Consider the following 24,919-nt stretch of genomic DNA (forward strand, 5'->3'; position numbering starts at 1 on the left):
TACCATGGGACCCATACAACGCTAGTCCCACTAGTGATGCTGGAAGGGCTCCCAAGGAGCAAAGTCATGATATTACAAGAAAAAGTTAAATTGCTTCATGTGTACTGGTCTGCAGCTGTAGATGCCCATCCTTCAAGACAAATGAATCTAGCATAAGGACCACTGTTAATAAAATTAAGAAAATTTATGAAGCCTTTACTGCATCTATACCAGCAAACCTTGTACTTTTTATGATATACCTTTTTATCTCATATTGAAAATGCAACTTTTATGTGGGTGCAGTATTGCTATAAGAAAGACGTACCTATAGGCTCTAATATGATTGGAGAAAAGGTGGTCATTATATGACAATTTAAGGCAAAAGGAAGGTGAAGGATCTAAATCTAGAGAATTTAATGCCAGCAAAGGATGGCTTGATAATATTAGAAAGAAGTTTGGCTTTAAAAATGTTAAAATAACAGAAGAGGCAGCTCCTGATGACCAAGAGGCAGCAGATGAGTTCCCAGATGCCATTAAGAAAATCATTGAGGAGAAAGGATATCTACCAGAACAGGTTCTTAAGGCAGAAAAAAGTGCCCTATTCTGGAAAAAATATACATATATATGCCACAAAGTACATTTATTAGTAAAGAAGAGAAGTGAGCACCAGGATTTAAGGCAGAAAGGGACAGGCTAATGCTATAGGTTTTTGCTAATGCTTTTGAGTTTATGGTCAAGACTGCACTTATCTATAAAGCTGTTAACTCTCAAATCTTGAAGGAAAAAGTTAAACACAAGCTGCCAGTCTTCTGGCAGGATAACAAGAAGGTCTGGACAACAACCCTTTTTCTGGATTGGCTCCATTGATGTTTTGTCTTTGAAGTCAGGAAGTACCTTGCCAGTAAAGGACTGCCTTTTAAAGTTCTTTTGATACTGGACAATGCCCCGGCCACCCACCCAGAACTGCATGAGTTCAACACTAAAGGCATCGAAGTGATCTATTTGCCCCCAAACATAATGTCTCTAATTTAGTTTCTAGACAGGGGGTCATAAGGACCTTCATGGCTCATTACCCACAGTACTCTATGCAAAGAACCATCAGTGCCACCCAAGAAAACTCTAACAAAGAGAACATCATCAAAGTCTGGAAGGATTCCACCACTGATGATGCCATTGTTGCTAGAGAAGAAGCCATGAAAGCCATCAAGCCCAAAATAATAAGTTACTGCTGAGGAAAACAACCAGATGTTGTGTGTGACTTCACAGAATTTACGACAGAGCCAATCAAGAAAATCGTGAAAGAGGTTGTAGATATGTTAAATAAATAAATAAATAACAAATAAATAAATAAAATGGTAGAGGGTAAAACGTTTCAAGATCTGAATCCTGGAGTGAGTCAAAAGCTAAGCAATTCAAAAGCTTAGCTTTTGGAGATGAGTGCCTCTGAATCAGTGCCAGACAATGAGGAGGAAGACATTTAGAAGCAGTGCCAGTAAACAAATCAACATTAGACAATCTGTGTTGATTATTCAAGACTGATTTTACAACATGGACCCTTCTGCCACACAAGCACTAAAACTAAAGCAAATGGTGGAAGAAGGATTAGTACCATTTAGAAACATTTTTAGAGAAATGAAAAAAAGCAAAACATCAGACAGAAGTTACAATGCATTTTCATAATTACAACTAGTGTGCCTGCCTTTCCTGCTTCCCCTTCTACCTCTGCTACCGCTAAGAGCAAGACCAATCCTTCCTTTTCCTCCTCCACCTCAGCCTACTCAACATGAAGACAAGGAGGATGAAGACTTTTATCATGATCCACTTCCACTTAATGAAGAGTAAATGTATTTTCTCTTCCTGATGATTTTAATAGCATTTTCTTTCTTCTACCTTAATACAATGTATGATACAGGTAACAGACAAAATATGTGTTAATCTACTGTTTATGTTATCAGAAAGGCTTCCAGCCAATAATAGGCTATAAGTAAAATTTGGAAAGAGTCAAAGTTGTATTCAGATTTTCAACTGCACAGGGGTTGGTGTCCCTAATCCCTGCATTGTTCAAGGGTCAACTGTAAATGTTTTGCTGATGGGAGTACCCACAGACTTTTGTGAATTCTAGGGTTGCTTCCCCATGCTTCTGTGCCATTTCCACCTACTGCTGTCAGTAAACATGCAAGGAGTATTAATCTTAATATTTAACTGTTACTCTTTAGGCTTAATCCAGACATTAGTCATATGAAACAAAAAGAAAACATTTTACAATGCATTCCAAAGTGGAACATATTTAATGTATCTGAGATTTTCTTAACACCAACTTTCTAGTACCTAGCATGATACTTTCTCTTCACAGACTATCTGCACTGTTTGTGCCTTCGCTTCTTTCAGGTCTTCACTGACCATCTTCACTTGTGACCACTGGTACTTTCTATCCTCTTTATCTTGTTTCATTTATCTCTATAGAACTTACCACCATCTGACATAAACAATATTTAAGTGTATATCTGCAGGCTGGGCGCAGGGGCTCATGCCCGTAATCCCAGCACTTTGGGAGGCCGAGACGGGTGGATCACCTGAGGTCAGGAGTCTGAGGCCAGCCTGGCCAACATGGTGAAACCCCATCTCTATTAAAAATACAAACAAATTAGGCTCAGTGGCACGTGCCTGAAATCCCAGCTACTCAGGAGGCTGAGGCAGGAGAATCACTTGAACACAGGAAGCAGAGGTTGCAGTGAGCCAAGATCATAACACTGTACTCCAGCCTGGGTGACAGCAAGACTCCATCTCAAAAAAAAAAAAAAGTGTATTTGCTTTTCTGGGTTCTCTTCCCCTATTACTACCCTCCCCCGCACCCCAAAAGAATAAGCTTCGGTACAGATGTTCTGGTTGTTCACTCAGTGCCTTGAACCGTTCCTAGCACACAGTATGCAATAAAGAACACAAGATTTCTTAAATGAATCTTGAGATTGTAAGCACAATACTCTTAAATTATAGATAAGAAAATGACTCCATGAACCTGGAGGTAAAAAGGAACCTAGGCAGAGAGCAGACATTACAAAGCCCATGCAACTGATGTCCCTACTACCCAGCAGTTAAGAAGACAGGCTTCATACTTGGACAAAATAGGATTCCAGTACACTTATTCGTAGTGGCAAACTCTCTTCATGCCTCAATTTAGCTACGAGAAAATAGAGATGATAATGATAATAGCCCCAACTTCATGTTGTCATTAAGGTGATTAAATGCAATCATGTGTGTAAATTACTAGTGCATAAAGCAATAAGCATTTAATAAAAGGGAACTATTATTCTTATTACTACTACTATCATCATCATCATCTCAGTCAGGATCCAAAGCCAATTTTTTAGTATTTCACAAATAATTTATGGTAAGATAGGCTAACTAGTTTCTAAGTCCAGACAACTGAGAAAAAAAAGCAGATTAGAGAGATGAAAGTTGCCAGAAGCAAGATCAGGAGAAAAATGAAAACTATAAAAACTAGATTCTCAAGGTACTGCATTACCACACAATAATAATGTACGTAAAGATAATGCTTATATATTATATTTAATATACTGTCTTAAGATGGTGAGAAAATATAATTCTAAAATTAGAAAGATTACTTCAAAATGGCTCATACAAACTTTTGGTATAAAAGATAAACTTCCATTACCTTCAAAATTTATGTTCTAGAGAAAAAGCATAAATGAGACATTATTACATAAACAGCTTAGATATCCCTGCTGTAAATACCCATCAGTGTGACTTATGTGAGTCTATCTAAAGCTTTTCTATGGGCTCACTCTTCACTCACACTCTGTAATGCTGTATCTCAGGTGCAGATTCCAGGGAGGTGGTAAATTGTTCCATTCACTGTCTTAGTGACATTGCTGCCACCTTATAACAAATCCGTATTCATTAATCCTGTTTGTTTTAGTAATAGAATATACCAAGGTCCTCTAGTAAGAAATCAAATTTCAAAATCAAAACCACATTCCAAATTTCTTAAAAGATACTTTTTTTTGTTCAATTCCTTTGTAAAAACATTGGTCACCATTTAACATACATGGCAACAAAATGCACCCAATTTACATGCATCAACAAGTTAATAAATCATAATACATGGACAACACAAATTTCAAACAAACAGTACTAAAGTAGCTCATGTTGCATTTAACTATAGTTCTTGTGCTCCTAATAGAGAAGTAGCTAATATGAGAAACAAACAGTTCCAGTTTCAACCTGAATTAAAGTTCTTTGTGGCAAGTAACATGAAACAATGATCACATGAAGCCATTATCTTAAAAAGAACCATTCTTCAGAAATCACTTTGTGCAAAGCACCATACTAGTGTAGACTATGATCTTAAAAAACATATACCTTCAGTTAAAGATAAATGGTCTCCATTTTTTGAAAATTAATTACCTGAATGATTCAAATTTTTATTACGCCCATAAATTAAAATTATCTTTCAATGTAAAGGTTATATATATTTGACACCGTAAATAATTCTGGAGATGTTCAGTTAAACCAATAATTCCCTGGGACTGGATTACTTTCAAGAGCAAAAAGAAAAAACAATAATCAAAAGCCCTTTCTAAACTCACAGGCAAGGTTTCTGATTTGGGATTTAATTGATAAGAAGTTAAGCACCACAATAAAATACATTTTTAGAAAACAGAATGGACTGCCATCAATACACAAGTTAGGGACAAAAGAAAGCACACTTTACCTCCCACCCTTTCCCCCCAAAAAATTTAAGCACTCTAATCCTATCAATTTGAAATTTTACAAAGGATTTTTTGTGTGGTTATCTGTGTGTGGATATTATATGGAAGATACAAACTGAAATTCGATTTAAGATCTCAAGTTCTAGAATCATGATTTGATTCAGTAAGAATGTCATATTATTTGTGCATGTTATATATTTAGTTTCAGATTATACGCTACATTTTTATGCTTTCTTCCCTCAAAGTCTATGATTAAAGGATGGCACTTACTCATTCTGAAGTGCATGAGAGAATTTATGACAAATTGCCTTGCGAAACAGTATCTCCTCTGAAGAGTTCAAGGTAATTATGTATAAATAAAACCTTAAAATAAAATTGCTGTAAATCCTCTGCATCTATTTAGCAACACAAATAACTTCAATAGCCAAAATATTATTTTAATTTTAATTTAAGTTTCTCTCCTCCATGATGTATTTAATTACGCTGTTACAAGTAAGAGTAATTTTTTAGCATGTGTAACAGACCACATGCTAAAAAAGTTTAAGGGTTCAGAAAACTAAAATTTATAATTCTTACATGGTTATACTTAAGTCAGATATACAAGACTAGAAATAAGTAACTTCAACCTAAAATACGCTTTAAATACCACAAAAGAAGAAAAAAGAAAAACAAAGGGAAAAAGGATTTCTCCTCATGTAATTTTTGAGTGGACTATGTAGCAAAAAAGCAAAATATTAAATATCTAGTTTTCACTTCAAAAGAAATTATTCATAAATAAAATTCACTAAATAAGATATAATGAGATTAGGAGTATGAGTACGGAGTATTCAGACTTATTCCATTCAGATGAGAAGATGACATCTTTGGAGGAAACAAAAAAAAAAACCTTACCAAATAATACGATTTGTATCTCATTAACCTTTCAAACATCACTTCAACTTCACCATTTATACCATAAACCTTCTTGACAGTTCCTATTTTCTACCTTTTTTCAAAAAAAGCTTTAGCCTCTTAATTTCCAAGCATCATATTAAATCCCTTAGTTCAATCTAATTCCACAATCCCCATTTCAAAGACTTTAAAATGCTCATCTTCTTCCCCTCAAAAGTTGGAATCCACCATGTAATTATTCAAAACTGGGAAACTAAAGGTTAAAAAAAAATCCACTAAAAATAGTATGCTTGTTAGTATATATGGTTTCACGTAGCAGGGAGACCACATAATTGCTCTTTCTGATTAACCTCTGGCCCTTAAAATAGTAAAGTCAGAAAATTAAAATAAGTAATATATACTTACAATACTTAAAATCTGTATCTATATCCATTTTCAATAGATGTGCGAGTTAAGAAAATGACTGAAATTATATGATTATAAATGTTTACTGTGTAACAGTACAAAATTGATGTTCCCAAAAAGAGGGTAAAAAAATCTTTAACTGATATTAAACATCTTCAGTAATTTGGAAAAGTCCCCAGGTTGAAATGTAACTATCAGGGAACAACGAAAAATGCTTTCATGCATGTACACATGTTAAGTAACAAATAAGCAAACCCCAAGTCAATACAGTACATCAATGACACTTAAATAACATTATGAATATAAAAGAAAGAAAAGATAAAATGTTGACTGCTACGGATGAAAGAGCATTTCAACAATTTACACAAAATGATACTAAACAGCTTTTTAAAAAAGATGTCCTAAGAAGATCAAGCCACAATAAGTTAGTGTTTTCCATAATACATGCTAAATTATTTGATCCCATATCTATACTGTTACTGTCTTAATTCCTAAATGTTGTGACAGCATATTTAATTACTGAGGTACATTAGTTTACATCTTTTTATAGGTATTCTAAGAGGATTAACTTTTCGTTTCCAGTTTTTCATCTTCTTCACCTCCTCCAAAGAAAATTAAAGGAAACATTCCTAGAATGCAGCCAATAGTCACCCCAACAGCTTTGCCCTAAGGAAACAAAAGAGAACATTTTTAAAAAGTTACTTTATCTCTGATAACAAGAAGGCAGGAAAAAAATCTCACCAGCTCTTCTCAATATATTTGGATTTGCTACCCTTCATATATATTCCTCTTCAATATTTATCCCTGTGTATACCTTATATGTAGATATAATCATTATGTAAACATAGCTTTGTTTTCTTCCTCAATCCATACCCCTGCATAGCCACACATTTTCTTACAAACTCTTTTCCAAACTGCTAAACTTAAAGTTCAACTGAATTGACGGGTCCATATTCTACTTAAATCTCTACTTAAATCTACTTAAATCTACACAACAGCCACTGCTCCTTCTCCAACATTATAAGTGAAATAACAACGAGCATTTCCCTGTATAGTTCTTCACCAATGATTTATTTAAAAATCAAACAGTATTAATATTTGTGCATCTTCATGAAGGATTGTCATGCTGTCCATCCTTGACAAAGCTGCATATACTTACATACCAATTTCAGTATACACAAATGTAGACATACATACCAATTTTCCTGCAACCTCACCTACATTATAAAAATTTTATTTCATTTTAATTGATTTATTTATTTTAGAGACAGGGTCTCCCTCTGTCACCTAGGATGGAGTGCAGTGGCATGATCATAGCCCACTGCAGTCTTGGCCCAAGCCATCTTCCTGATCTCTTCCTGAACTCTTTGGCTCAAGCGAGCCTCCTGACTCAGTCTCCCCAGTAACTAGAACTACAGACACATAGCACTATGCCTAGATAATTTTGTTACTTTTATTATTATTATTATTATTATTATTATTTTGTAGAGCTAGGGTCTCCCTATGTTGCTCAGGCTGATCTTGAACTCCTGGCTTCAAGAGATCCTCCCACCTTTGCCTCCCAAATGGGATTACAGGCTCTGGGAGCCACCACACCCAGATCATTATAAAAATTTAAAATTTTTATTTTTGTAAATGGTTTTCAAAATTTGCATTCCTATGATGACTATCAAGTTTATATACTTTTCAATTAAGTTTCATTTCCTCATACAAATATTTATTGAGAAGCTACTATGTGTCAAATTCTCTACTTGAGTGTACCATGGAGATGGACTAATCTTACGTCGTCTGTCTCTCTCCTCCAGGAACTTCTAGTTAGGTACACAGGGAAAGACAAAATAAGTTCTATCAAACATTACAGATACTATGATAGCTACGTAATCTTTGTTCTTGAATGAAATGTTTTCTCTTATACATTGTCTGTTTAGCTATCACATCCCACAGTTTTTCGGGTTTTGTTTTTGTTTTTGTTTTTGAGACGAGTCTGGCTCTGTCACCCAGGCTGGAGTGCAGGGGCGCTATCTTGGCTCACTGCAAGCTCTGCCTCCTAGGTTTATGTCATCCTCCTGCCTCAGACTCCCGAGTAGCTGGGACCACAGGTGCCCGCCACCACGCCCGGCTAATTTTTTGTATTTTTAGTCTATAGAGACAGGGTTTCACCGTGTTAGCCAGGATGCTCTCGACCTCCTGACCTTGTGATCCACCCCCTTCTCGGCCTCCCAAAGTGCTTGGATTACAGGCGTGAGCCACTGCGCCAGGCCCACATCCTACAGTTTTTCTACCAAATTTAATAGTAGACATTAATATTTTGACAATAGCTTGTGTAAAAATTTTCAACTTTGTTATTTTGAGGGTTTTGGTGGCGGTAGTGGTATTAGTAGTATGATCAATACTTGATATTAATAGTCAAAACTGTTATTTTCATTATGCCAAAACTTTAAAAGGTATCACTCATGCGGAGTTTTAACAAGCAGAAACTTTCTTCATTCCACATGCTGATAAATTTAATCCTTAGCTTCTTGTTTTTTTACTTTAACATATTTACTCATTTGAATACATGCACAGAGAAATCATTATATCCTATTTCAGACTCCTGACTTTCCCATATACAGAAGATAACATGACAAAAGCTAACTCTGAAATTTACCCGTGATAGAATAAACACAAATACACATGCAGGTTCCAGTTGACATAGGTGTATTTTAAAACCTCACTTGTAATTTGGCCCCACTTTCACTTCCCACCCATTCTGTTAGAATTCCTGTTGCAACCAAGGCTTTCCTCACCCTTCAGTTTAGGAATACCAGTCAGTGATTTCTGACCCAATTATCTCAAGAGATATAACGTCAATAGGGTGGTGAGGAAGAAAAAAGTGATACACTTTTCTTACTCCCTGATCCAGGACCTGAAGCAAATTTTTTCATTGTGAAAACATTTATTTACACATTATTATTATGTCTTACAATACTCTAGGCCCCACAGTTAACCACATTGGGGCTAATCATAGAACTTGAGTCCCATCTGTAATACTGTTTTATAAGAAAATATTTTTTGAATTTCAAACAACCAAATTACAAGTGCCGTTTTAAAATACACCTATGTCAACTGGAACCTGCAGGTGTATTTGTATTTATTCTATCACGGGTAAATTTCAGAGTTAGCTTTTGTCATGAGTAGAAGGCTGATCACTAACTTCAAATACTTCAGGCTATATAGAATCAAAATGTTATGTTACAGAGTAGAAGATTCGATTCTAACATAAAACAAGCAGAGTCAACAACTAAGGAACAGAATCACTGTTGCCATAAACCAGTGAGGGGTTTTATCGCAATACACACACAGACACACATACACTCAATATATTAACACTAGTTTAGTAATTTAGATGTTTTTGTCATAGAGAAGAGAAAATGAACCTACTTTTAATATAGAAAGAAAACAATTATTATGCCCCAGAAAAATAAACTTCTGATCCCAACTTTAATGCTAAAATTTTTAAGACAAATTGCTAGAATGTTAGAAAATCCTTATTCCCTCAAAACTCCAGCTGGTATCAGGGGCTAGTCTCACTTTACTTACAAATTGTAAGATATGGACACATGTAAACTAAAAGGAAAAGCCCAAAATTAACATTCCACTTTCTTAAAAGACTTTTCAACCTTTATAAAGTAAAAATTACAACAAGCAAATAGGTCCTCATTTTGTTTCTCCACACTCTTCCTACATTTTGATTGAAAACCAAACACTTCCCTGCTATACTTGTGATCCTTCTACTACTCATATTTTAAAGGGTAGTAATTATTGCAGATTTAAAGTGATTTAAAGTGATTAGTGATGAATTTAATTTTTACCTATGTGTATGTTTTTATACTCTGTATGAATATTTTGCAGGTAAAAATTCTGTTTACTTCCAAAATATTTAATATCTTCATTAAAATAAATTCCATCTAATTTAACATTAATTTTGTATTTTACGCTTCTTCAGCTCCCATTAGTGTTTCAATCCATTGTCACTTGATTTTTCTTCTTCCATTAGTCCATAGAAATTGCTCAGAAATGATTATCAATGAGCAACTACATACCAAATCCAAAAACAAAAAACAAAAAAAAATTTTCAGAAATTTTACTTGATTTCTTTATATCAAGAGGAATTAATTGAATTAATTATCATTCACTGCTTCTTAAAACTTCTTCCTTGAAAGCTCCCATAAGACCATGAGCTCTTAGGTATTTTCTAGGGTTCTTTAATTTTGCACATTTTCTCTGGAACAACAGTTCTCAAATTTTAATGTACAGCAGAATTAAAACACAAATTGCTGGGTTCTGTCTCCAGAATTTTTCATTTTGTGAATCCGTAGCAGGCAGATTTTAAGGTGGCCTTCATGATATCTTCCTTCTGATATTTAAGTCTTTGCATAGTCTCCTCCCCTTGAGCATGGGCAGGATGCTCTAACTTGCTTTGAATAATAGGAAAGGTGATGGGGTGTTACTCCTGCGATTACATTACATTACATAAGGCTCCATCTTGCCATCCTGCCAGCAGACTCATTTTCTTTCTCCCTTGCTGGCTCTGAAGATGCAGGCTGCCATGTTGTGAGAGGGTCTACTGAGAGGGCCCCATGGCAAGGAACTGCAGGTGACCCGTAGATCGGGGTGTCCAATTTTTTGGCTTCCCTGGGCCACACTGGAAGAAGAATTTTCTTGGGCCACACATAAAATACACTAACACTAATGATAGCTTAAAAAAAAAATCACAGAAAAAAATCTCAAAATGTTTTAAGAAAGTTTACCAATTTGTGGTAAACTTCTGGATTACCAAAAGCAGGCTGCACAAGCCTGCTCTAGATGGAGGGAGGCCTCTAGGACATGAGAGTGCAACAGCAAAACAGAGGCTGGGTCCCTCACAGCCACAAAAAAATTAATTTTGCCAAAGACCTGGGTGAGCCTGGAAGTGGATTCATCACCAGTTGAGCTTCTAGACAGGAACCAAGTCCTAGCTGGACACGATTGCAGTCTTCCAGAGGACCCATTTAAGCTATTCCTGATCTGACCCACAGAAAATGAGAGATAATAAATATATGTTGTTTTAAGCTGCTGAATTTGTATTTTTTTTTTTTTAGGTGAGATGGAGTCTCACTCTGTCCCCCAGGCTGGAGTGCAATGGCTTGATCTCAGCTCACTGCAACCTCCGCCTCCCAAATTCAAGCAATTCTCCTGCTTCAGCCTCCCAAGTAAGCTGGGATTACAGACACCTGGCCACCACGCCCAGCTAATTTTTGTATTTTCAGTAGAGACAGGGTTTCACTACCTTGGTCAGACTGGTCTCGAACTCCTGACCTCAGGTGATCCACCTGCCTCAGCCTTCCAAAGTGCAGGGATTACAGGCATGAGCAACCCCGTCCAGCTGCAATAATTTTTTACACAATAATAGATAGGTCTAAGATGAAGACTGTGTGTTTGCATTTCTAAGAAGTTACCAGGTAATGTTGATCCTGCTGACGCTGGCACCACATTTTGAGAACCACTCTCCTATGAAAGTTCATCTTCTCCCATGGTTTTAACAATCACCTACCTTTTCAGTGAGGCCTACAGTGACTCTCCTATTGAATACTGCAGTCTGCTTCTATCCTAGCACTCCCAGCCTCTTCTACTTCGCTCTGTTTTCCCTTATTCTCGTAACACATATAAACTTCTAATATGCTAAATATTTTTATTTATCAGATTGTTTATTGTCTGTCTCCCCACTACTTGAATGCAAGATCTATCAGAAATAAGATCTTATTTTGTTAACCAATGTATTCAAAACTCCTGTATATCTACTTGGCATATAATATGTAAACAATAAGTATTTGTTGAATGAATGAGTGACAATACCCATTATCACTAACTCGGACCTATCTAACTCTTGACTTTAACCCAAATGCCTACTAGGTGTCACCACTTGAATGTCCTACTAGTATCTCAAATTCAATGTGTCCAAAATAGAACTCATTATCTTCCCTTACAAGCTTATTCCTCCTCCTTTTTTTCTTGATTTTATTGATGGCATCATGATCCATCCAGTTTCCTTCTTATTTAAAACTCCCCTGGCTCTCCAACACTTAGGTAAGAGGCTGAAGCTCCTTAGCATTCACATACAATACCTTTCCTGTCTGATCCACGCTGACTTCTCCAATGTTGTCTTCTGCTGCTGCTTGTACCTATAGCTACTACATATTATATTCCTAAAATAGGTTCATGTATTTACCTAAATATACCCTTTTTTATCATCCTCTTCTAATTGCTGGCCAGTATGCTTGGAATTCCTCTTATTCATCTAGTAAATGTCTCATCAATAATTCAAAAATCAGCTTAGATCTAATAATCACCAAGAAATCTCCTCACCAAAAGAAGTTATTGCCCACAGTGTTAATTCCCTTACCTGTATCATTGTTATATCTTGTACATAATTCATTATTGCATATGTCATATTAAATTATAATTTGTTTACATGTTTGGTTTTTCACCTAAACAAGTTCCTCAAGGATAACCACAGTTTATTATTCATTTATGTTCTTTGGACCCCAATCTATAAGAGATACTCCCTAATTCTAAGTGAATTGCACAAATATTTTTTAAAAATTCAGTATACTTACAAAAAATAAGGAGTTAATAACACAAATTACTGTTCTTCTGAAAACTGCCAAGATCTGGACAATTTTTGTTAAAAACTCCATTCAAACCCATTTTAGTCTCAAATTTCTCAAGATCCTGAACTATACAGTATCTTGTTCTGGCTACCCAATTCATTGTCATAAACCATGTAAATTACTTACCAAATGTGTACTAAGACGTGTTTGCCACATGTCAACTTGCTTTGGTGTGAGATCAGGAATTGACAGACCTAACCTGGAAGCCAATGCTTCAACATAGCCTGCAAGTCTTTGAAGAAACAAGACAATATGATATATAAGTTATGTTTCAATAAAGCCTTTACAAAAGCAAACAAAACAAAACAAAACAAAACAAACGACAATGAAGACAAAATGTAGGTTTTTAAAAAGACATGCAAATGTCCTCATATAGTAAACTAATTACTACAAGGAGAAGCAAGATAATTTTACATTTGCACTTGGTACTCTAGAAATGGCATAAACATTCTTTACAACTTTTAATTTTTATTGTATATAAATATATTGTTTAAAAATATTTTCTTATTAACATATTTAACACTAAGGAAAATTAATTGACTTAGAGCAATTATTCTCTATTATTATTTTTAAAAAAAATTCAAGGTATGTAACAATTTGTACAGAAAATTAGAATTTCTGCAATTATTCCAAGCTCAAAGCAAAGCACTTTAACATATGAAACAAATTAGTAACTTATCAGACAGCAAAAGTTTCCAAAGATTGGTAAACTAACAAATACAATTCCTCAGACTGGTAAACTAACAAAAACATCCTAGAACTTTCAGGCCAATCTCAAGTATTTTATCAATTCTAAGTTGCCATCATTTATTGGATATACTCTTACTTTATGAACTGTAAGAAAAACATTGCTAATTAAACTGTGTATACTACCAACAATAAGATGGATCCTGATATCAGATATGTTAAAATGCATCTGAGAATGCATAAAATGTGGTATTTGTTGTTTAATGATATGCCCCCAAAAAAAGAGAGAAGAGAAATAGTTTTTAAACAAAAAGACTTCAAGAAAAATCTTCATCTCTAAACAAAAATAATTGTTTTATGATACAATATATAGCTAAATGGCTTTAAAATCTCTTAGATCATTTGGTTCTATTAAATATATCCGAAAGCTATACAATGACTGTAATATTCTCATTATTTACTTTAATGTTAGAAACTGGGAATAGAATGTTTAAGAGATGATATCATGATGCATTTATGCCAGGATTCCAAGAATATAAAATTCTTGCCATGGCCCTAAAGCAAAGAAACTTTTTTTTTTTTAACTGTGGCTTTGGCCCCAGACTCCGGTGCAGAAGTCTAATATAGAAGGTTAAGGTTAGATCACTTATAAAGCTGCTTTGCCTAGATTACAGGGCTATGTAAACTTCTAAGAAAAAATTCAAATCTGAAACTGTAACACTCAAATGAGCCAAGGAAAGAAGAGACAAAGTCAAAGACACAGCAAGAGAGAACATATTTATCATAATAATGTCCACTTAGTCTAATTTATACTCCCCCAGCCTTCCCCAAGCTCAGGAAGCAGCTCAGGCCATCTGCCACTGGGAACAAGAATGTGAAGAGAGAGAGAAAGTTGGCCTTTTCTAAATAGATGTCCTTAGTTTGTTTCATTATTCCTGCCACATAAAGTAAAGAAAGCAAAAAATAGCCAAACCCATATATGCTTTGGCCATTATTTCCTTTGAAAGCTCCCCCCTCTAGAAACCATGTATAGTCATCAGTATCCTTAAATTTGAGCCATATCCTTTCTCTTTGGGTTTTGTGGGAGTAGGGTGAGGTGGAATAATGAGAGAGGTTCTTGCTTTTAATCATGCCTTACCCTTACAGATGTCTATAAAATACATATAAATACTTCAGTAAACATAAATTCCATTTTGCTTACATTATGGTAGATTTAGAATAAACTTTTGCATGCATCAGAACCACTCATGAAAATTACTAAACACAAATGCCAGGGTTCCCTCTCCAGAGATACTAAGAATGTATAACTGGGATATCACCCAGGCATCTACATTTGATGGATACCAAAGATTTAGTACTATTAGTTTAGAAGAAGTAAATTCAAAATTTTAATTCTAGAAAACAAAGAAAAATTAAATATCCCTTTGTTATGCTTCTCAATTAAAGAAGAGTGGGGAACAGAAAGACAGCAAGTACAGAATATACAAATGAATAAGTGAATGAACCTACCCAAGTCCAGCTAGATCTGACACAAGATTTCCCAAAGCAGCAGCTAAAAATTTGAAAAATAAACAAATGAACTGTTACATAAAAGAAGAATAATTATGTCACTCTGTAATCAACAAAGCACTGATCTTGGAAGAGTTCTCACATTTCTCAAACTAAAGCAACTATATTCAAAGTAACTCATTGGACAGCTCTTACTCTCAAGGTTTTGAATAGAACACAATTTTGAAATTATAATATTCTACCTCCATTAAGCAGTAGGTTTTTTTCTGTTATGGCAGCCAATTTCCATTTCGTTTCAATATTAATTGTACAATATTTTGTAGTATCTTTCATATAATATTTAAAGGAATTGGTAAAGCTGCATGTACAGCTATGAAATTCAAGAAAGTCAAGGAGAAAAAAAATATTTCTTTCATTAACTCATTTACCTAATGCTTTCTACAATAAATACAACATAGAACTCTTCCCAAATTTTACCTCCATGAAAAACAGAGTGGTAAATGGGACAGAGAAGACAGATGTTTAATCCTGTATTTCCTTCTTTGATTTTTTCTACCCAACTCAAGAAAAAAAAAAAAAAAATCTACTCAACTCAAAAATAAATAAATAATAAATAAATAATAGGCTGGGCACGGTGGCTCACACCTGTAATCCCAGCACTTTGGGAGGCTGACGTGGGCGGATCACAAGGTCAGGCATTCGAGACCATCCTGGCCAACATGGTGAAACCCCGTCTCTACTAAAAATACAAAAATTAGCCAGGCATGATGGTGGGCGCCTGCAGTCCCAGCTACTCATGAGGCTGATGCAGGAGAATCACTTGAACCTGGGAGGTGGAGGTTGCAGTGAGCTGAGATCGCACCACTGCACTCCAGCCTGGGTGACAGAGTGAGACTCTGTAAATAAATAAATAAGGGTAGAAATGTTTAGGGGTAACACTGAATTGCCAGAAAATCTTGTCTTAATGAAATCAATATAGCAGAGTATTTTTATCCAATAACTAATAATATAAAGTACCTAAAATTTTCAGAAAAAGTACTACATATACAAAACTAAGAATCAGAAGAATACGATGAAGAAAACAGATATCTCAATGAGTAAACTCATTCAAATAAATTACCCTCTTCGAAACTTAATCTACTGAAATGTTTTATAAATGTACAGACAATGAAATAATAACATTTACTATTGTTAAATACCTGCCATAGTTGAAATTCCCAAAATAATTCCAATAGACATTTCAATATGGGTTCCCTGAAATATGATAAAAAATTAATCTTAAAAATTAAAGCTGAAGTGACTATAAAAGAATAGCAAAGCATTAATAAAAACAGATATAATAGTTAAATCAACATGTTAGTGCTGCAAAATTACATACATCATATATGCACATATAATGTAGTAATTCATTAAATTATTAAATATATGCATTCATACAGAAATAACATAACATTTCATTCACTCAAATTAGGTTTATAAAAATAAAATTAGCAACACATGTAGAAATATAGTTCATCATTAAAAATCTAGAATTTCTATTTTTCTACCACAGAGAAAAATGCTTTAAAGCTCTTTGAAAACAAGACCAACTCACATTAATTTTAAATTCTGAACTATACATCTATACTACTGTTATTTACTCTATCAAAAGATTAAAAAGAGACTAAACCAGTTTCTAGGGAAATTGGGGTTTATAAAATTATCCTTATAACACTTAGCTCTTTAATCATTAAATAGTGAAACTGTACAATCATTTATAAGCAGCAACGGCATTTAGTACAATAGATCTACACTCAAAACAAAGTCCCATCATATCGCCACTGAATTTAATGACAGAGTTTAAGACTTTCTATATGTATATCATCATTCCTTTGAAGAAAAGAGGGGCTCACATTTTACTTTCATTTTAGAGAGGAAGAACTGAAGTGAAGATGATTAAACTATTCTAATAGAATAAAGAAGAAATCCTAGGATCTATTGTGCTAATTCTATTCTAATCCCTGAGCAATGCTGACATTAGAAGACTTAATTTGCAAGAGTTCTCTTGAACACTGATGCATGAACATTTCTAAAAAATGTTTCAAATCTCAATGATATTTGTGGAGGGAAAAAAATGCCCTATATTTTATGTAGAAATAATGCATTACTCATCAATTATTTACAAAACTGAAGAGTTTTCCTCAAGTTTCTTTCCCCTAGAGCTTTTGGTTGCATCACTTTAAGATATAATTCTTGCTGAATATGGACTCAACAGCCTGATGATGCATTCAAGTTCAAAAGTCTTTTGTCCTGATGCACAAAGTTCAAATTACAAGGTTGTAAATATACCCCAAGAAACAGATTTCGAAGAAGAAATAAAGAGGAAGAAAAGAAAAGGTAAAAATAGGCAGAGAAAAAGAATAAAGATGTGTATCATCATATCTGAATGCAAAAAAACTGGAGCACCAATATAGAAGAGAGGCACCTGATAACAACAGTCTAATAAATAAATATGGCATCTTTAACAGCAATGAATCGCTGGCAGTGGCCAAAGAAGAATCTCTTTGCAATACATATATTTAAAAAATAGTTAAGTGCTTAATCATTTGGTTGAATGTAATACAGCTAAGATCCTTCTAACAGCAGGAAAAGCCCCATATGAAGTCAAAAGTGCTTTGGGGGCAATGGACTATCCACTTCTTTACTGTGTCCCATAGTAACATCAAATTTTGTGTTAATAGGTGAGGTAGAAATTATAAATAAACTGAATACTAATAGTTGTCTTAAAGTTATACCTGGTTCATTATCCTTAATACAATGAATCTACTCTAGAATTCTAATAAATTCTATCCAATTAAACTGTTAGTAAAGTAACCCAAAACTAACCCTAAAGTATGTTATAAAAAGCAATCCAATAATATAAAAATATTTTTTAAACTATGAAACAAAAGGCTTAATATGAATACCAACCAAGATAAGGGCCAAATCTATTACAAGAGTTTACAGAGGAATTTGTTTTTACGAGTACAACTAGGGTGGGAAAGTACACCTAACAGGAAGGAGGAAAACATCAAATGTCTATGGTGTGAAAAAAAAGAAGAATCAACTATCTCAACTTACTATTTTAAAACAGTCATAGCTATCCCACAATGAGAGGGGTTGATCAGTATTTTTTTAATTAAAAGATGAAAAACATTTTTAAGATAATAATCACTTATTTCCCCTTTCATAGATTCTACAGTTACATTATTTATATGTTTTAGTCTCAGCATTCTATATTACAAAGCCTCACTGGAAAATTTTATTGTCTCTGAATTAGTTTGCAACTATCACAGGATAATATTTTTGCCATACCTACTACTCTTAACCAGGTACTGAAGTCAGTGGCTTAAACATTTATTTCAGTATTATTTAAATAAAAAAACGATTTTCTGTGTTCTGGATGTGCTGGGGAAAAAAAATTAAGAAAAAATAAACAAAATGGTTGATAAGCCCCTGAAACTGGATTTCAATATAAACAGAATAACAAATATTACTAATTTGGAGTCAGCCAACTCAGGCCTGGAAAAATAGTGTACTCTTAGTTGTACTAATAATGAGGCACACACCTGGGGAACACCAAATAGTGAACTACAAATTACTACAATAATTTGACTCTAGAATGTGGGTGTTTGGTTTGGTAGCTGATCCCCATCAATCTGGACATAAGGCTACGCTACATAGCAAACAAAACCATTCTTGAATAAACCATGTTTACATAAATTTTATAATCTATACAACGTAAATTACTTTTTAAATTCCTACTTTGAAACCAAATCTTCTATTTATGTCCATTTGTAGTACACATGATCTCCAAAACATCAAAAAGAAAACTTGCATCTCTCATATGTATTTGCCTCACATTCAACAATCCTAAGGTCATTCTACTTTTTCAGTAGTCTCCTACACTTTAGCTATCATTTACAAAATGTTTTTAAAAGTTAGAGTCAGTGAAGCTGACAACAAACTCTCTAAGTCCTAAATGAGAAAAGTTTCTAGTTGTGAGGCACTTTGATTTTCTCAAACGAGTTTAAATAAAGACCCCAACTGGGAACTCATAAACTGGTATTCAAAGTACATGATATTTTTTTCTCCTCCCACTAAATGTATTGAAGATGTGTTACCTTCAATCTAATGCTAATATTTGAAAAGAATGACTTCACATAAAGTATTCTAAAAATATATATTGGAAGTTGATAATTGACATATTAACTGGACTGTGATTAATCTATATTACTTGGACAAAATAAGAAAATGAATAGTTTTTTGACTGACTATGGCATTTTCATAATACGTATATAAGAATAAAATTGGCCAATTTATGTATCTGTGAATGTGAGAAACTTATTCAACTATTTAGAACCACACTGCCTTCTCGGAAACTACTAAAATCTGAGTTGGCTAGATTATTCAAACAATTAATGTAAATCAAATCTAATTGCAATGAAAATCCCATTATGACAAATTCATAAGCTGTAGCTAACACTTGGTATGTTCTTGAAAACAGAGCACTGGGCAGTTTTTGAAGACTTGCATTTTAATCACGATCTATTTCTGACTTTAGAATATGAACCCAATATTGATATCCATTAACAAAAGGCTTTATATAGTAGTAAGGAAGGTAAGTCAGCCATCTCTGAGATTAAACATTTTTAAGGAGCACCCTTGCATTAAAATACCACAGCAAAGGGGAATTTTTTTTAACACTACAATGGAACAAGGCAAAAGGGAGATATAGTCATTTAACGGAATTGAAACTTTAAACAATGGCTAGACTGAAGGCTAGACTATGTATCAAAACATGCTTTAAAACATTTTCACATTGGAAAATTGAACAAGGAACTAAATCAAATAGTTACCTATATATGTGATGATAATTGTCAATACCACTAAAGAACATCAGAACATTTTACATATTATTTTTCTTTATTAAGAATGTTGAAATTAGAATAGGATAATATAGGCCTTAAATGTTCTGTCTAAATGCTCTACCAAGTCTATTTGTCTAAATGCTTTACCTAAAGTCTTAATGATTAATAAATATAATGCCTTAAAATTGAGCTATAGTCTTATATGAGATATAGTAAAAAATATTCTTGTTCATTATATTAAAACTTTATAACCACAATAGAGAAATTATTAGGAAAATGTAGACCACATTAATTTATGAACTCAAAATAGAAGCAGTGAGAGAAAGAACTTACAGCAACAATCATAATTGCATTATCCAAAAAGCCAAACCCTATGAAAGGTATCGCATTGTGGATGAATACTGAAAAACATCAAAAACAGGAAAATATATTTTAAGATTTCTATTAACTTAGAATAACAAAAACAGATGATATGATCAAAGTATCCTAAACAGACTTGATAATCTCTAGAATTTGATTCTCATTTTCCAGAGCCAATAGACGCTGCTACTGCTACAAGTAGAAACTATATTGGGAAAAAACAAAACAAACCAGAAAAAATATAAAACATGTAAAAATAACTGTGTTAGGCTTTTGTGTTTTCTTGCTGGTAACACACACACACACACACACAAATATATACATACAATTAAGAGAACAAATTAGTAAACATATATGAGTACTACGTTTTACCTGATTGCTACTGACATCAATCTCTTTTTCTCTTATGACTAAAGTCTGATACTATAAAATTGATTTCTGTATTAGAAATAATGAAAATGTTCTAAATCAAATGTCAGAAAAGCTATTTGGGTGCTTTTACTCATTAATTTTTTTAAAGAAATGTTAGAAAAAGGTGATTATCTCATCTTTATTACCTCATCTATGTGCAGTCTTTTTCTCCCCTCAAAATTCATCAATATTCCTAAATGCCATTGCAAATTATAAACAATCAATATTTGATTTAAATCAAACTGTAACTTCACCTCTTGCTACCAAAAACACACCTTACTTCATCTATTGGGTATATAAATTCAATGATCTGAGATATTAGAAGTGTAACTAGGTCACGCCAGTAATCCCAGCATTTTGGGAGGCCGAGGCAGGCGGATCATGAGGTCAAGAGATCAAGACCATCCTGGCCAACATGGTGAAACCCCATCACTACTAAAAATACAAAAATTAGCTGAGTGTGGTGGCGCATGCCTGTAGTCCCAGCTACTTGGGAGGCTGAGGCAGGAGAATCACCTGAACCCAGGCAGCAGAGGTCGCAGTGAGTCGAGATTGTGCCACTGCACTCCAGCCTGGCGACAGAGCAAGACTCCATCTAAAAAAAAAAAAAAAAAAAAAAAGTAGGAAGAACACATACCTATTCTTATACATTTATTCTCATTTCTTTCATATTTACATCTTCAGCAGAATATCGAGGGCATGGTGGATGCTCAAAAAATATTATTTCATTAAGCTGAAGACCACTAACCTGGAAAGGAAGAGAATTCCAGATTGAGAGAATTGAAGGCAGACTGTGAAACAGATTAAAAGCTGGGAATAGGTAAAAGACTTTATTCTAATTAATCTATAAAATTGCCAAGGTATAGTGAATATCCGTTCAACTGAGACCTTTTTTCAACAAACATTAAAATGCTGAGTTTTATACTACATCCAAAAAAAAATCCCTTAAACCAACTGGTTATATGTGTTTACTAATTTTTAGAGTCTTTTTTTCTTTTAATGCAGTTATCGCCACAGAAAGTATAATTGAAATATAATCCAGAAGTTATAAAAATTTGATATTACTATATAGAGCTCTGCACCTAGCAGGGAAGGCTAATAAGCACTCAAAAAAAAGCACTTGTACCCTCAGCCTCTATAAATGACCAAGACCACGGGACAATACTATATACAGTATAAGAATACTATTATATTCAATATTATTATAGCTATACAGTATTATATAAACCAGTACATAATAGGTATAAAATAGGTCATTTAAAATTTCTTCTTGTTTTTAAGTAAGAATGTCCAAGATCAAGGACATTTTTAATTACAAAGAATATTACTTAAGTTACTAAAAGTGGTAAAAATCAAGTGGAACATTAACAAAATGGGATTTTTTTTTTTCAATTAAAGAGTCTAGCCTTAGTTTTTTAACTTATTGCATAAATCTGGTTATTTACTGAACACTCAAAATTTTATGAAAAGCGGCTTCCAGAACCAATACAGATTACAAATTTAACAGGTTAAAAGAGTATAATGAAATTCTAAAAATTCACTAAATAAAACATTTACAGTGAAGAGAAAGCTACTTAAGTACAGAAAAATAATGATGAAACTGGTTAGGATTAATTAGCATTTTGGGATTCACTTAATAGCATCTCTAAAATTGGCCAGTTACAAATATCTTAAAATTAGGTGATAAGGCCATTAAATTAAGATTACAGTAATTGCTATCTTAGCAATTTTTACTTGGTCAGTAAAACCAAGGCACTCTGTTATAATAATCACTTTGAACTATAAGATGTATGTTTTTAGTGTTTATACCTATATAACTATGTCCTAAAAATTAAATTTTATTTTAACTAAAAGGAAAAAATAAAGTTTTTCAAAAAGTTAAATAAACATGTACAGGGCACTCCACTGGGCACCTGAGATACAAAGATAAATAAGACTTGGTTCCCAGCCCTAAAGGGGTTTAGGTATGATGACACAGCCATATAAACAGTAAATTTCAATATCACCTACAAAAAATGATAATAGTATATAGTATTAGAAACTATAGATTGTATGAATCTAAGGTGGGAGAACCATAACAAATTAACCGGGAAGAGAAGTCTTAAAGAATTCTTAAATTGTTTTGGTATTTGAGGAAAGTTACTAATTTCTAATATAAATTACATTCTACCTGTCAGAGAAAAAATAACTGGCCATTAGGCTTTTTAAAAAATTATATAAATTTGCTCTCTAGTATGGAATGATCTCCTACCAATTTGTGGCTTCTTCAAATTTACTCTCAGAAACACTATTCTATAAATTGGCAGCTGTTAGCAAATCACGTTTCATATTTAGCTTTAATTTACAACCTACTCTAATTCACTATACTGTTAAATAATTCACTTCTTCCATCTTTATAATAACATCCAAACTTGTTTTACATTATTTTGGTATATTCTTGAACATTTATTTATTCTTGAATATTTATTCCTATCACAAGAGAGAAAAGAAAGAACACTAGCAGCATTGTAATAAGGTCCTTCTTTAGGCAGTTTTAAATAAACTTTACTTTTTTCATTCTTACAAACAGCCAGCCAGAAGCATTTTCTCCACCAGAGAACAGTTCTATCTAGCCTTGGGTCTACAAATTCTAGTTCTGCATTTACCCAACTTAAATTCAAACTAAAGTAAATACATCATTTTTCCTGGAAATTAAGAAAACTTTTATCATAAAAATAATTCTATTTCTAAATGGCAACAATATTTTAATAATATTAGATATTTTTAACAATATTAGACATTTCACAATATTGTGTTACATCCTTAGCCAAGTTTATAAACTTTGTGCTTTGTATAATGAACAGGATAATCCATTCTATCTGGAAAGATTTAATTTACTGACTCTTCTGTGCTATCAATGAATGATACAGTTATTTCAAGGCCAAAAGATAGATGAACATATATTTAACAATTATAGAACCATTACCATATCTCAGCTGTCCTGGGGTGGGTGGTTGAGCTTCCAATTTTTCTAAAGGGGAGAAAAAGGGTATGGGGCAAGAATTAGTTACTACAGCATGATATTTTTTATTACAATGAAGAAAACACCAGATTTACAATGTGGGAGAACATCAGAGTTTATTCATAATTATCTTTAGGTTAATGGACCAAACTTGTCCATACAGAAAATATTAATCGGTATGGATTAAATCAAAAGGCCAGCAAATGAAACTGAGCTTAGTTACAAGCCTAACATGGACTCTAGCCCTGGGTAAGTTCATTGTTTTTTGTTTTTCAGATTTCTTTAAAGTCCTTGCATCTAGATAATGAGTCTGTTTGCATTAATTACACTAGAAAAACACTTTGGAAATAAAGCTACTCTTCTTTAAGATGGCAACCCTAGATGACTTAAGAAATACACAAACAAGCATCATTGATAGTGGAAAACATGAATATTCAAATAGATCTAGACATCTTTAAAATGAAGAAAATATTTTTAAAGCAATGAATGAAAACAATGACTTCAGTGAATTGTATTCTGTTCCTTAATCTCTGTTGATATAACTGAATATTTTAACTTTTATAATATGTTAATAGTATTATACATTAATATATAATATATTTACTAATATATAATATAACTGAATATTTTAACTTTGGAACCTATACACTGGATAATAGGGTATTCTATACATTAAAAAAACTTTTAAAAGTAGGGTGTTATTCAGAATCACAAGTAACAAAGTTTTTCCAAGCATAAGCCAGAGAGTATCTTTACGTGTCATCATTATATGTAAAAATTAACAATTATTACAAGCAGCCGCCTAACTAGTCTCATAACAATAACTATCTCACCATTTGTTTAAAAGTAAACTAAGGTAAAAGGGTAGAAAATTCTACCTTCTTTATGATCAACCAACTGGACAGAATTAATTGTTATCATATAGAGAAGAACCCATATAGTGGATCACTCTAAAGATTTAGTACAACCAGATTATCCAAACAAACACATTAAAAACTAGATATACATCTTCAAAAATATTTATATTTTATGACAACAAAAGAACTAACGAATTTAGTATAAAAAAGTAAAAATCAAATAAATCTCCACTGATAACCTACATAAAAGGAAATGTGGTCCACATTAGTGACTGGTATTTTACAAGTTCCACAATAGCTTTACAGTAAGAAATACACTAAAACCTCAAGTTTAATTAACTTTCATATTATTTAGAAGGTTCTGAGAAAGCAAACTTAAGCTTTACTTTTCCTTTTTTAGAAGAATTAAGAAATGAAGATATATACTAATCTTATAGAATTTCACATCTGATTAAAACATATTCTTCTTTGATTAGCATGATTAACTCAAAATCTCCTTTGAAAGCATCCA

At 33.3% G+C, this 24,919-nt stretch overlaps 1 protein-coding gene across 2 annotated transcripts in view; it reads right to left on the reverse strand.

The window, feature by feature from the left end:
* Positions 1–3,980: 3,980 nt before the first annotated feature.
* TMEM65 (transmembrane protein 65) overlaps positions 3,981–24,919 on the reverse strand; it is a 62,419-nt gene continuing 41,480 nt past the window's right edge. For both annotated transcript variants that reach the window (XM_003903141.5, XM_017962290.3), the window contains 6 exons: positions 23,516–23,560; positions 20,113–20,180; positions 16,090–16,144; positions 14,891–14,933; positions 12,821–12,926; positions 3,981–6,671 (listed from right to left, as the gene is read on the reverse strand). In XM_003903141.5, coding sequence (XP_003903190.1) covers positions 6,570–6,671; positions 12,821–12,926; positions 14,891–14,933; positions 16,090–16,144; positions 20,113–20,180; positions 23,516–23,560 — 419 coding nt within the window. In that variant the 3' untranslated portion in view covers positions 3,981–6,569. The remainder of the gene's footprint in view (positions 6,672–12,820; positions 12,927–14,890; positions 14,934–16,089; positions 16,145–20,112; positions 20,181–23,515; positions 23,561–24,919) is intronic.

This window comes from Papio anubis, chromosome 8 (genome assembly GCF_008728515.1).
Source record: "Papio anubis isolate 15944 chromosome 8, Panubis1.0, whole genome shotgun sequence".
In the NCBI taxonomy this organism is placed as follows: Eukaryota; Metazoa; Chordata; class Mammalia; order Primates; family Cercopithecidae; genus Papio; species Papio anubis.